General features: G+C 40.6%; 1 protein-coding gene across 2 annotated transcripts in view; it reads right to left on the bottom strand.

The window, feature by feature from the left end:
- Gsap (gamma-secretase activating protein) overlaps nucleotides 1–12361 on the bottom strand; it is a 100110-nt gene that overhangs the window by 76798 nt on the left and 10951 nt on the right. Inside the window, exons 3-5 of one of the 2 annotated variants that reach the window (XM_021191143.2) lie at nucleotides 11825–11881; nucleotides 913–982; nucleotides 588–641 (exon numbers count right to left, since the gene is read on the bottom strand). In XM_021191143.2, coding sequence (XP_021046802.1) covers nucleotides 588–641; nucleotides 913–982; nucleotides 11825–11881 — 181 coding nt within the window. The remainder of the gene's footprint in view (nucleotides 1–587; nucleotides 642–912; nucleotides 983–11824; nucleotides 11882–12361) is intronic. The other variant, XM_029535591.1, reaches the window with a different exon arrangement.

The raw sequence follows: 12361 nt of genomic DNA, 5'->3' as shown, positions 1-12361 counted from the left end.
CCTCTTACAGACACTGTATCTATCTCCTCCAGCACACAGGCCCCTCACCTCTTACAGACACTGGATCTCCTCCAGCACACAGAGTGCCTGCCTACAGCATTCACCAATTCTGTTGGGTTATAGACAAACAATATAGAATACCTTTTGAAGTTTAAAAAGTAAAAGGTTTTACTCCTCGTGGCTAATAAACTGTAAAATAAGTTTTGGCAATTGAACAGATATGTACTTTACTTTGTAGTTATGAGATATTCACAGGCATTAGAGATTAATCAATATTTCCTACTTTGACATTAACTTCTGGTCACAGAAGTCAAATATATTTCCAGTATTCACTTAATCTTCAGTCACTAATTAGCATCTCTTTACTCATTATCTTCAGACACTAATTAGCATCTATAATTATCATTATATTGCTTTTCATGCTTTTCTGCCTACTTGAGAAACAAAACTTAAAACATTGCTTGTGCTTAAATAGCCACTGCCGTTTTATTCTATAAATAAAGGCATTTCTAGAGAAGCTTGAGACTCGGCTCAGCCCGACAGATCTTTATCTACTGATACGTACAAAGGAAGAATAATTCCATTACCTGGCTGAAGCTCATTCTTTACTCCCTCTGTGGTGTACCGAACGAAACTTGCAGCTAACGGAAAAGAAAACAACTGAATTAGCAATCGATCCACATGCTAGCCTGTCCAAGTTTATCACTTTACCCTGGAATAAATGGGAGTTGTAAGGATCTTCAGTGTAACACTGAGTGAATGAAAACCATTCTTTCCTATAGGAATATCCTACAGATTCTCAGTTTCAACATGCATTTCTGGGAAATTGTTAGAACCAAATATTGCAAAGTCCAAAATGCTTAAACTTAAAAGATGTAGTCCTTAACATACAAAGATGAGATCTCAACTCACCAAGCACTGTTCTCTCACTGTTGACTGAGCAACTGACTGCTTGCATATCCTTCTCAAAGGTATATAGATGCTATTAAAAAAAGCCAAAAAAGGGGGAGGTTACAGGAAACAATTACATGAAGATACATTCCTGTTAAACTTTATACTAAATACTGTTTAGTAAAACATTTCCTAAAGAGACTTCAATCAATGGTGATATTCTGGATTATTTTTCAAGGAAAATGTTTAATATTTTATGCCATATTTGGCACTGAAACTTCTCTATGAGACAGGCAAACTGCATAGTGAAGACATGAACTTTGAAACCAGGCTAGTCCCATGGTCGAATCCTGACTATCATTTTCCAGTTGTGTGACTTGGGACAAATTACTCAGCCTCCTAATTCTATCACAATGAACCTAGGACTATAACATGTGTCTCATGTTACTATGAGGTCCAAGAACTAATAAAGTGGGTGTCCAAAGTCAGTGAAGTATCTCATGGGGTTGTCATGGGGATCAGGAGAGACAATACTCACGAGGCACTTAGTACAGTGTATACTCTCCTAGTGAGCATCAAATGTCAGCATTAAAGTTCAGAGATGAGGAAGGCTTTAAGCAGATTGCACACTTGACTATGACACTACTGGTTATGTCACAAGTGTCTCTCATACTTAGAGAGATGGCTAAGAAATATATCTTTACTTAATCTTTTCTTCTTTATGTGTGTTTGAAATGTCCAAAATATCAAGAGAAGCTGGTCATGGTGTGCACACCAGTAACCCAAGAGGCCAAGGCAGAATGATCAAAAGTCGGAGGTTATACTGGGCTACATAGTAGCACCTTGCCTTAAAGAACAGAAAAAGTCAAAAGAATCCATTTCGTCAAGGACAAAGCTAAGGACAATGAAAACAGTCGTGTAGATGGGAGATACAACATATTGGTTAAGGACTGGGGTCATGTTATGACTGGATCACCACATCTCCACGGGGAGCACTTACTAAAGGGGAACTCTGAGTTACTGTGAAGGCACTAAATTTGGGTCTAGAGCAATGGCTCAGCTTTATGAGCTACTCTTGACAAGGACCCAAGTTCTCTTCCTAGCACCCACATCAGGAAACTCATAACTGTATGTAAGTCCAGCCCACGGGCATCTGACACCTCTTGAGCATTCACAAGTACATACCCCACACACACACATCACACACATACACACATACAAACAATTAATAATAGTCTTTTTAAAAGAAGTTACTAAATTCTTGCAGTTTTGCTTTTTTTAACTTTTGCTGTGAGTGATTCTTACTTATAAGTAAGAAGAATCATAGATTATACACTATTTTTAATATTTTATATTTTTAACTATAAAATAATGCATGAATAATCTTGATGCTTAAAAGATACAAATGCTGTCAAATATAAGATCAAACCTTCCAAACCTCAGGCAATGTTAATTCCTTTCCAAGAAGCAAGTTTGTAACATGCACAGTAGCCTTACAGATTTTCTAAGGTTACCTCAATAATTATTATACCTTTTGTTTTGTAGTTTTCTAACATGAATGCAGTGTATTATCCTATCAAATGCTGTTCTTCACACAGTAAAACATTTTGGAGAACCTTTGGTGCCTGTATACATTTACAGGTGTGTGTGTGTGTGTGTGTGTGTGTGTGTTTGTGTGTGTGTGTGTGTGATATGCAGATGTAATGCAGGCACACATGCCTGTGCCTGTGAGGGCCAGGGGTCATTGTCACGTGTCTTCTCTATCATGCTCTATCATTTTGGCTAGACCATCAGGCTTATGGGTCCCTGGACCTCACCTGTTACCCTCCCAGTACTGGGGCTGCAGGTGCACACCACCATGCTGGTTTTCACATGTGCTGGGGACGTGATCTCAAGGCTCCACATTTGTCCAGCAAGCACTTTAAGCCATGTTAGCTTTCTAATGTAGCCCAATAAGCCATGTTAGCTTTCTAATGTAGCCCAATTATAGACATCTCAATCCCTCAGCAGATGTATTTATTCCCAAATTTATTGGTGGGCATTAATTTATCTCTCACTTTTAGGTATTAAAATGATCTACTTCACACACACACACATACACACACATACACATATATACAATACACATACATATCTTTCCAGTGTTGTGGCTCAAACCCAGGGACTTGTACATGCTGGCCAAGTATTCTACTACTGAGATACATTCCTAAGCCTCAAATACATCTTTGTGAGCCTACGCAAGAATCACTGCATCATATAGAATACAAGTATGCAATTCTTCAATTGTAAACATCAAGAATTATTCACCAAACTAGTTTATGCAAAAAAAAAAAAAAAAGAAAGAAAAAAAAAGCAATTACATAGTGACTCATGAAGCTGGATAATAGAAGGCAGGTCTAGACTTTAGTCATGGTTTAATCCAGAATTGGAAATACCCATTCTTTTAACTTCCTGACTTTAATACATTTTCAGCCTCCACATAACAAAACTTCAAATTCAGCGCCAATGGAGGTTCCAACCCCACATTCCATATGAGCAAAAGCAGAGAAAATGAATGTCTGTCAGATTCCCAGAAAAGTCCATTCGACACTATGTGCCATGTCTTACTGCCTCCTGCATACACTGAGGGTAGACTAGCAGGAAGGGAAGTGGAAAAAAAGAGATGAGAGAGGGGTAGGGAGAAACAGGTTAGAACCTGCCTACATGTGGGTAAGTAATGTACTGCTTCCTGTTTGGCCATACTACGAGAGTCATCCATTTAAACCTGCAGAGAGCAAGACCCAGATGAAAAAGACTCAGTTCTCACTATTCCTCCCACTCAGTAAAGCTAAAATCCCTGAGGGTGGTGCACAAAATGAAACTAAGAAGACAGGGAAGTTGAGTAAAGAAGATACAGATTGGATGTATGGTTCTACCACAAGCACAACGCTGCGGGCTTTATCCGTGGCGCTGCAGGGGGTGAGGGAGGATGCAGACTCTCTGGGGACTACAAGTCCTGAGACATAAAGCAGGGATGACCTTTTTGCATAACATATCCTATTCTTGAAACTAGAGAAGAGACCATAACGAAAATGATGCTAGGAATAGACAGAAACATACACCCCATCCCCTGAGCCAAAGAAACAAGAGATCCAGAAAGACAGACGATGACTGCTACCTGCTGTCTAGCCAACCAGTCTGGAAAAATGAAGCCCACTTCTCTCTTTACCCACAAAGGCTGAGTGGGGAGACCAGGGTCCTACCTCATCCAGATACCCCAGGCACTCTGTTCACTCCTGCCAGAACAGAATCAGAAAAGACCAAGTAGAAATCAAGACTGTCATCCCACCTGGAAGGAATTTACCTCCTCTCAACACAGCTGTAGAGGAATCGTGGGCACTCACCCTTGCCTAGCACTGAGGAGACCCATCTCTTCCTTAGTGGAGCATCATCAGAGAGGGTTAATGGGAAGCCAAGACATCTGCTATCACCTTCCCAACACCTACCTAACCATCCCAGAGTCCTTATCCTGGGGTCGGAAGCTGCAAACTGCATCTCTACCTATGAGTACCCGGGGCACCCTCTCAGCTGAGTCTCATCAAAGGAAGGCAAGTGGAGGGCTTGAGTTCCGCCTCCTAAGCAGGAGTGAGGTGGTGCCCTCTATTCCTCAATGAGTTCTGTATCAGAGGAAACACTAAAACAGAAAACTAAATAACATCTAGAGTCTCTTGGGAGAGCCTCAAACAATGAGTCATGCCAGGGACCAGGAAAACTTCAGCTCAAGTGACAGAAAAACAGGCATTAAGCACTAGGATGGCAAATACACGATGCTGTGGCAAAGATTTTAAAGATGCTGTGGTTTAAAAAAGCAAAAACAAAACAAAACAAAAACCTCTTCAATATGTCTTAGTTAGGGTTTTACTGCTGTGAACAGACACCATGACCAAAATAACTCTCATAAGGACAATATTTAATTTGCCTGGTTTACAGGTTCAGAGGTTCAGTTCATTATCATCAAGGTGGAAACCTGGCAGGGTCCAGGCAGGCATGGTTCAGGAGGAGCTGAGAGTTCTTTATCTGAAGATTGCTAACAGAAGACTCCCTTCCAGGCAGCTAGGAAGAGGGTCTTAAAGCCCATACCCACAGTGACACAACTACTCCAACAAGGCCACACCTCCTAATAGCGTTGCTCTCTGGGACAAGCATATACAAACCATCACAAATAACTTTAAAATGTGATTGAATGAAAAGTAAATAGAAATTTTAATAAGGAAATATATAAAGAAAAATGCATAGAAATTTTGCACCTAAAAATTGCAATAATCAACTATTTAAATCTCAAATGGTAGCAACATGGTTTAAAAAAAACTCTATGAACTTGAAGGAAAAAGAAATACCTCATTTGAACACACAAAGTAAATAATCTGGGATGGAAGAAAAGGAGCTGAAGCTCAGACTCAGGGTTATCTCAAAGATCTGTGTTAACTACTCTAATGTTGTGTCCAAAAAAGAAAAGAGTGAAACTTAAAGACACAGCAGCTACTGCATGAATTTCCCCAAATTGAGCAAAAGATTTAAGAAGCTGTATGAAAACCCAAACACATCCATACAGGTAAACACAAGTAAATTTGCAGAAAATAAAGAACAAAGGAGAAATAAAAAAACTTCTTTTTCAAAAGTGACTGGGGGAAATGATACCTTGAGTACAGGAGGAAAAGAATTTAAAAGACAGGTTTCCCATGAGAACTAGGAAGGGAGGAGAGAGGAGAAGAGAGGGAAGAAAGGAGGAATCAAGGAAGGAAGACTTTTTTTCAAGACCCAAAAGACAAAACCTGCCATCCTGAATTCTAGACTCAGCAAAATCATCATTCAAAATGAATAAACGAAAGAAATGTGAAGGAAAAGAAAATTGAGAATGTGTGAAAATTGAGAATGTGTGTCCTGTAAAATACTGGTACTAAAACCAAGTCTTAAAAGACCAAGAGAATGATATTTTTAAAAAAAGGAAGCAGGGCAGGACATCAGGGAGGAAGAAGAAACAATGGAAAGAGGAACAGTATGGGATATAAATGATTTCCTCATTCATATTTTCTAAACTTCATCAACAACAAAGGCAGATGTATGTCATCAAATGTGGATCTTGAAAAGTGCCAGGAAGCTAAGGCTGCTGCTCAGTTCAGTGATACAGCATCTGCCTAGCATTAACCCAGGGCTAGATGTTCAATCCCAAGGTCCACAAGAAAATAAAAGGTTCAAACTCAAATAGAAGTCTTTTTTAAAGAGGGAGGGGGGCTGGTGAGATGGCTCAGCGGTCAAGAGCTCCGACTGCTCTTTCAAAGGTCCTGAGTTCAAATCCCAGCAACCACATGGTGGCTCACAACCATCTGTAACAAAAATCTGATGCCCTCTCCTGGAGTGTCTGAAGACAGCTACAGTGTACACACTTTAAATAAATAAATAAATAAATAAATAAATAAATAAATAATAAAGAGGGAGGGCTGGCTAGAGAGATGGTGCGGCGGTTCAGAGGTCTTGCTGCTCTTATGGAAGACACAGGTTCAGTTCCCGGCACATATGTGGTGGCTCACAACTCCAGTTCCAGGGGATCCAATTCCCTCTTCTGGCCTCTATGGGCTCCTGCATGCACATAAGCTCACACAAGGACACAAACTTTTTTTTTTTCAAAGACAGAGAAAATGTTGGAAACAACTGTAAATTTAGGAAAGTCATTGACTTTAAAAAGTAAGGGTTCCAGTTTCACTGGAACTGATCAGTTGTCACCAGCAGATCTCAGAGATGACAGCAGAGATCTATCACCGTGTACGTGACAGTGGTAACAACAAAATCTTGCCTATATGATGAAATGGCACAGAACCATACTACACATGTTCCACCAATGTCACTGTCCTGGTTCTACTGACATGCTACAGTTATACAAGGTGTAGCAACTGGAGACCACTGGGTTAAGGATACGTGGAACTTGACAGTTTTGCCCATATAAAAACTTTTAAACCAGAAACACTTCAGAAAGCAAGGAATCACTATATCCATGCAGCCTTTATCCTATCCTGGAGCCCTTATCACTAAAACACAGCATTGTCTTTCTCTTGGTGGCACAGTTCTAAAGCAAAAATATAAACTTATAAATATAAAGAAAATATAAACTTCAGCTGACCTGAGATGCAAAGTGATTGCCTCAACAAGACCAATGAGCCAGAGGGAAATCATGTGGGTTGTAAGGTTTTCTGAATATGTGGAAAAGATAGAAAAGGAAGGGTGCTTAGCAACTGCTACGGTCTATGTGGTCTGACTATGTCTCCCAAGTTCATAGGCTAGAGACAATAGTACCTGGAAGAAGGCCCAGTAATGGGTAGTTGGGTCACAGGCTCTGCCCTCCTTGTAGGCTACTGATGTTTTCACAACACTGGGCTAGTTCCTCAGAGAGTGTTATCATAAAAGTGAGACTAGACTCCTCTTGTTCTCCTGTTCTACCCGTTCTCCTGTGGGCCATTTGATGACAGAAAGAGAAGGACCTTACCAAATCTGGAACCCTTGATCTTGAACTTCCCAACATCCAGAACTGTAATATGTGGAACTAAATATCTATTCTCTACAAATTATCAAAACTCAGATATTCTGTTATAGCAGCAGCAAACTGACCAAAGGAGAAACTTGGGTTTAAAAAAAGGGTATGTCTATTTATTATAATCATAACTGGTTAAATTCTCCACTAATCTATGTCTTAAGCAATTTACTTCCTGAGTAATCTCCATGTTTTAAAATCCAAAGAAGGTGCAGGTAGGACCACCACTGCTGCTCAGAGGAACCCACCCGGAACCCTCAGGACACAGGAACCATGGGGTGGCCTGGAACAGGAGCCTTCCAGTCTCTGCACCCAGAACTGATCCTGTGCCACAGAGCTACATATACAAATACTGCCAGGAGAGAGTTGGTCTCCCAGGAGTGCCTACATACCTGCAAGCACAGGAAAGACCACCACTTCTGCTAAAATTCCTGGCCCAAAAGGGACCATCCCAGAGTTATCAGGACACAGGAACCAAGTAACGGCTGGGAAAGGATCATTCAGGTTTTCATCTGCACCCCAGAGCAGACCCTGTGGCACAGCTCTCCATACCCAAATTCCTCCTGGAAAGAACTGGTCTCCCAAGAGTACTGACACACAAGCCTACAGGAGGGACAAACCAAAGTCAGAGACAGCAAGACCAGCTAACACCAGAGATAACCAGATGGTAAAAGGTAAGCACAAGAACATAGCAACAGAAACAAAGACTACTTAGCATCGACAGAACCCAGTTCTCCCACCACAGTGAACCCTGGTTACCTCAAAACACCAGAAAAGCAAGACTCTGATTTAAAGTCACATCTCATGATGATGGTAGAGAACTTTAAGAAGGACATAAATAACTCCCTTAAAGAAATACAGGAGAACACAGGTAAACAGGTAGAAGCCCTAAAAGAGGAAACACAAAAATCCCTTAAAAAATTACAGGAAAACACAACCAAACAGGTGAAGGAACTGAACAAAACCATCCAGGATCTAAAAATGGAAATAGATTCAATAAAGAAATCACAAAGGGAGACAACACTGGGGATAGAAAACCTAGGAAAGAGACCAGGAGTCATTGACACAAGCATCACCAACAAAATACAAGAGACAGAAGAGAAAATCTCAGGTGCAGAAGATAACAGTCAAAGAAAATGCAAAATGCAAAAAGATCCTAACTCAAAACATCCAGGACACAATGAGAAGACAAAACCTAAGGATAATAAGTATAGAATAGAGTGAAGATTCCCAACTTAAAGGACCAGTAAATATCTTCAACAAAATTATAGAAGAAAACTTCTCTNACCTAAAGAAAAAGATGCCCACGAACATACAAGAAGCCTACAGAACTCCAAATAAATTTGACCAGAAAAGAAATTCCTCCCATCACATAATAATCAAAACACCAAACACACTAAAAAAGAATGAATATTAAAAGCAGTAAGGGAAAAAGGTCAAGTAACATATAAAGGCAGGTAACATATAAAGGCAGACCTATCAGAATTATACCAGACTATCTCACCAGAGACTATGAAAGCTAGAAGATCCTGGGCAGATATCATACAGACCCTAAGAGAACACAAATGCCAACCCAGACTACTATACCAGCAAAACTCTCAATTACCATAGGTGGAGAAACCAAGATATTCCATGACAAAATCAAANTTACACAATATCTTTCTACAAATCCATCCCTATAAAGGATAATAGATGGAAAATGCCAACACAAAGAAGGAAACTACACCCAAGAAAAAGCAACAAAGTAATCTTCTTTCAACAAACTTAACAGAAGACAACCACACGAACATCAAAATAACCTTGATAACGACAGGGAGCAATAATCACTACTCCTTAATATATCTTAACATCAATGGACTCAATTCCCCAATAATAGACTAACACACTGGATACATAAGGGACCTCACAAAATTGCAACACTTTTATAAGGCAAAGGACACTGTCAATAGGACAAAACAGTAACCAGCAGATTAGGAAAAGATCTTTACTAATCCTACATCCAATAGAGGGCTAATATCCAATATATACAAAGAACTAAACAAGTTAGACTCCAGAGAACCAAATAACCCTATTTTAAAAAATGGAATATGGAGCTAAACAAAGAATTCTCAACTGAGGAATACCAAATGGCTGAGAAGCACCTAAAGAAATGTTCAACATCCTTAGTCATCAGGGAAATGCAAATCAAAATAACCCTGAGATTCCACCTCACACCAGTCAGAATGGCGAAGATCAAAAACTCAAGTGACACTAGATGCTGGTAAGGATGTGGAGAAAGAGGAACACTTCTCCATTGCTGGTGGGATTGCAAACTGGTACAACCACTCTGGAAATCAGTTTGGCGGTTCCTCAGAAAATTGGACATAGTACTACCAGAAGACCCAGCAATACCAATCCTGGGCATATACCTAGAAGGTGCTCCACATGCTCCACTATGTTCATAGCAGCCTTATTATAATAGCTGGAAGCTGCGAAGAACCCAGATGCCCCTCAACAGAGGAATGGATACAGAAAATGTGGTACATTTACACAATAAAGTACTATTCAACTATTAAAAACAATGAATTCATGAAATTCTTAGGCAAGTGGATGGAACTAGAAAATATCATCCTGAGTGAGGTAACCCAATCACAAAAGAACACACATGATATACACCCACTGGTAAAGTAAATATTAGAACAGAAGCTTGGACACCCAAGATACAATTCACAGACCACATGAAACTCAAGAAGAAGGAAGACCAAAATGTGGATACTTCTGTTCTTCTTAGAGGTGGGAACAAATTACCCATGGAAGGAGTTACAGAGACAAAGTGTGGAACAGAGACTGAGGGAAAGGCCATCCAAGGACTGCCCACACATGGGGATCCATCCCTTATACAGTCATCAAACCCAAACACTATTGTGGATGCCAACAAGTGCAGCTTATATAGCTGTCTCCTGAGGGGCTCTACCAGTGCCAACCATTGGACTGAGCGCAGGGTCCCCAATGGAGGAACTAGAGAAAGGACCCAAGGAGCTGAAGTGGTTTGCAGCCCCATAGGAGGAACAACAATAAGAACCAACCAGCATTCCCAGAGCTCCCAGGGACTAAACCACCAACCAAAGAGTACACATGGAGGGACCCATGGCTCCAGCTGCATATGTAGCAGGGGATGGCTTTGTCAGTCATCAGTGGGAGAAGAGACCCTTGGTCCTGTGAATGCTGGATGCCCCAGAGTAAGGGAATGCCAGGACTAGGGAGTGGGAATGTGTGGGTTGGTTAGCAGGGGGAACGGGAAGGGGATAGGAGGTTTTGGGAGGAGAAACCAAGAAAGGGGATAACATTTAAAATGTAAATAAAGTCAATATCTAATTTTTTTAAAAAAAAAAGGAAAAGAAAATCCAAAGAAGCTACAGAAAGAAACAAATAGGATACAAACCATCCATCAGTTCTTGCTTACAGGAACTGGGAAGACAAATCTATCCACAAAAGGCAGCTGCTGCCACACCCTACCCCAGCCAGACTGAAGTTTTGTATAATGCTGCTGCTGAACCATCTTTTCAAAATTCAGTCCATACAGAGGTCAAGGAAATGGCTACACTAACACCCAAGGCTTTACTTGCTCTTTCCACAGACTGTATCTTAACATGACTGGCCTTGGTCATCCATGCGACTCTGGATCCTCCCAAGGAGAACACTGATGTGTGGTGGTTGAATCAGAGAATGAATAGATGAGTGAATGAACAGCTGTGGGCAGAATAGGATGATGGGAAAAGAGAGTTAATCATGTTGGAAGCCAAAAGAGGAGGGTGACCTGCAAGAAACTTAGAATGGATACCGGATGTTTAAGCTCCAGGGCCACTGAGATTCAATTCTCACACATGCCTGCCACCCCTGCCACCCTCATGTCAACACTATCCAGGAACTAATGCGAGTAGTTTATTAAGGGAAGCAGGCACATCTTCAAACCTGGATTGTTATGAAAAGGAACAAGAACAATGACATGAAAATTAGCCAGAGTCAGAACTCAGCACCCAGAGGCATTATTAAACTGATCTGGGAGCACACACACACACACACACACACACACACACACACACACACATCTTGGGGGAAGGCAGTGGACTTCCCACTTTTATTTTTCCCCATAACATTGTAAAATAGCCTCACCCAACTTTAAATTTCAAAGAACTGAGACTGTATGAGTCATTTGGTTCAGGAGTTGTTATTCTCCTTTTGTTAAAGGTAAAAGGGATTTTTAAAAAGCTAAGGAAATTGGAGAAGGAAAGAAATGAAAGGATATAAATTTTTGTAAAAAAATTGAGGTTTATATTTAAAAAACAGAAGAGGCAGAAAGAAGAAACAGTCAACTGAGAAATCTACAATTACCTCATTTTGTCTGGTTTGGCAGTCATATAATCCAAAAACAGCATTTCCCTTACTGTCCTAAAAATTAACCAGATGTTTATTAATGTTATTGTTTAGAAAATCAAAACTGAAATAACTCTACCCATTTTAACAGGCACTCAAAAGAAGTCTGCTGTACACATCTAGAAGGAGCAGACCTAATTCAGCTAGCCACTGAAGCCTCGAGAGGGGACGGATCATCCCTGAACAGCCTGGGGAATCTGAGACCTGGCTAGAAGGCCTGGCTATGAGTCTCTAGCTGTGTCCTTGAAGGAGTAAATGTGGCATATTCTATAAGTAAAACTGAGTCTTTAAATGAGTCAATCCTGTACTGGATGGTTTTGTGTGTCAACTTGACACAGGCTGGAGTTATCACAGAGAAAGGAGCTTCACTTGGGGAAATGCCTCCATGAGATCCAGCTGTAAGGCATTTTCTCAAATAGTGATCAAGGGTGAGAGGGCCCCTTGTGGGTGGTATTATCCCTAGGCTGGTAGTCCTCGGTTCTATAAGAAAGCAAG

This window comes from Mus pahari, chromosome 2, assembly GCF_900095145.1.
Source record: "Mus pahari chromosome 2, PAHARI_EIJ_v1.1, whole genome shotgun sequence".
In the NCBI taxonomy this organism is placed as follows: domain Eukaryota; kingdom Metazoa; phylum Chordata; class Mammalia; order Rodentia; family Muridae; genus Mus; species Mus pahari.
The sequence above is the reverse complement of the archived record's forward strand: the minus strand, read 5'-3'. Positions and strand labels throughout refer to the sequence as shown.